Source organism: Sprattus sprattus (genome assembly GCF_963457725.1).
Source record: "Sprattus sprattus genome assembly, chromosome: 18".
Classification (NCBI taxonomy): domain Eukaryota; kingdom Metazoa; phylum Chordata; class Actinopteri; order Clupeiformes; family Clupeidae; genus Sprattus; species Sprattus sprattus.
In genome coordinates, this window is record NC_137916.1 from 29,472,563 (window position 1) to 29,474,848 (window position 2,286).

General features: G+C 49.0%; 1 protein-coding gene across 1 annotated transcript in view; it reads right to left on the minus strand.

Annotated features, from left to right (window-relative positions):
- Positions 1–590: 590 nt before the first annotated feature.
- Positions 591–2,286, minus strand: part of kcnh4a (potassium voltage-gated channel, subfamily H (eag-related), member 4a) — a gene marked incomplete at both ends in the record, with an annotated part of 26,885 nt that continues 25,189 nt past the window's right edge. The window contains 3 exons of the mRNA XM_080856780.1: positions 591–1,577; positions 1,686–1,762; positions 1,956–2,041. Of these exons, the coding sequence (XP_080712906.1) occupies positions 591–1,577; positions 1,686–1,762; positions 1,956–2,041 (1,150 nt within the window). The remainder of the gene's footprint in view (positions 1,578–1,685; positions 1,763–1,955; positions 2,042–2,286) is intronic.

Genomic DNA, 2,286 nt, shown 5'->3' on the forward strand with positions numbered 1-2,286 from the left:
CGGAGACCGGAGGCTATCTTTTGTGAATACCAGCCGTGGGATTATTGAAACGTGTCTTCTGTGGTTTTGCTCTCTGAATGCGAACTGAACTGAATGTAACATGTTACACATCATCATCGAGAGAGAAATGAACGGCTTTCACACCAGCTAAGGTCTACTGGCCAACAACAAATGTGCTGTGTGTGTGTATATGTAAAAAAAATAGTTCAGTTTTATACAACCCATGTAGTATTTCATACTATTTTCCTCAAAGAGAGAACATAACAAATTTAGTGAACAGTCTGTTAGTAATGACAGTAGATGACTTGTCAGGCCAATATTCTTTGTGGCTCTCCGAAGATCTTAAATAGTGTCATACAAACATATATTTCAGTTTCAGAATATTATTTTCTTCATAGCTAAAAGCTTTGCATTTACATTTAGCAAACGCTTTTATCCAAAGCGACTTACACATGTATACTGATGGTACCCTGCACATCAGGAGCAATTAGGGGTTCAGTGTCTTGCTCAAGGACGCTTCGACAGGGAATCAAACTAGCAACCTTCTGATTACTAAACGACTTCTCTACCTCCTGTGCCACTGTCGCCCTTCACATTCCATATGGTTCAGTGCTGTGTGACGTAGGTGGTTCTATTGTGGGGGAGGGCAGGGATCCATGTGTGTGGATTGGACTGGACCCCACAAGGTTGTTTTGTCTGGATCCAGCGGGGGGTCCATGACCCAGCAGCAGCTCAAGACCTGAGCCAGAACTACAAATCCCAAGACCTGAGCCAGAACTACAAATCCCAGTGTGTATCAGAGGAGTGACCACAGTGTGGAACTGAGATCGGCCAACCGGTGCAAGCGAGGTGCGGATGGGCGTAGTGGGGCTTCCAGTAGAGTGTGGTCTCGAGAGGTCAGAGGTCACTGGCAAATTAAGGGAGGGGTGGGACTGACTAAGGTTGCCATGGGAACACATAGGGAGTGAGGTGCGTGGGGTAACGACTGAACCTCCAAAGCCGACCTGTTGCGTCAGCCCAGAGCTGCAGAGGCTGAGACCCAGCAAGGTGGGTGCAGGCCGGGCATGTTGCTGGCCCATGTAGGGAGAGTTCGGTGTTGTCCTGGAGGTCTGAAAGGGGCTTGGCTGGGCCTCTGCTCCCGGCCTTGCTGCCTGGTGGTCCCAGTCCGAGCAGCAGGAGGAGGAGTGGGGGCAGGGGGACTGCGGGCTGTTGGGTGGGTGCTGGTTATCCGTCTCCCCCTCCTGCCCAACCAGGGACGCCCTGACCTGGGCCACGTTCCCACCACAGCCCCCCCACACACCCCTGTGGGCCAGACTGTCCCTTGGCAAGGACTCAGGGTGAACGCAGGACCCAGCGGCGGCCATGTTCACTGGCTGTACCCTGGGCTGCCAGTCAGGAGCTGTGGTGGCAGCCATGGCACTGCCCACAGAGGGAGTGGGCACCACCTGCAGTCCGAAGGAAGGAAAGGAGGACAGGGGCGAGTGGAAGTGCGGCAGAGCGACGTGAGTCTTGAGGAAGTGCATCATCTCGTGGAGCTCCTTGGTCAGGTTTGACACCTCCTGATTCATGTGGCTCATCTGGAACACATTAAATACATCAGGAATGAGTTCTTTGTATGAGTATTTGTGGGATCATACAGTTGTATCTACTTGACATAAGTCCTCGTGGATATATGATGGAAGTACCTCTTTGTTGAGACAGTTGATACTCTGTCGGACATCCTCAGTTTCCAGAAGCAGATTGGCGCTCACCTGGTAGGGGTCTGGGGATGGGGTGGGATTGGGATTGGGATTGGGATTGGGATTGGGATTGGGATTAGGCCGAGAGTAGGAAAATGTGACATTATCCATCCATCAGCAAAAAAGATAACCCGCTGTTATATGTTACATCTGCTATTACATATTACTTATTATGATAGAGTATGTCTATGTATAAACTGTTTCTACCAATCTCACCTTTGACCCCAGTGCTGGTAGGGACTGCAGACTGCTCCATATTGAAGTGAAAAGCTCTCCCATTGTCCTCAATGCCATCAACAACTCTGTTTGGAGTATAAAGCCAGTGGTGAACACAAGGGATTCCAATTACGAAATCAAATCTATGATGAGTTAACATCTACATGAGACAGCACAGACATATTCACAGCAACAAAAAAAGCATACAACTATGACCTATACCAAGGGTTATAGCCACACTAAATGTTGCCGATTCCAAGGGTATTAAATTAGTGCCATAACTTTTCATTCCTGCAAGTCTTTCAGCCAAATACAGCACTTGCTACATACT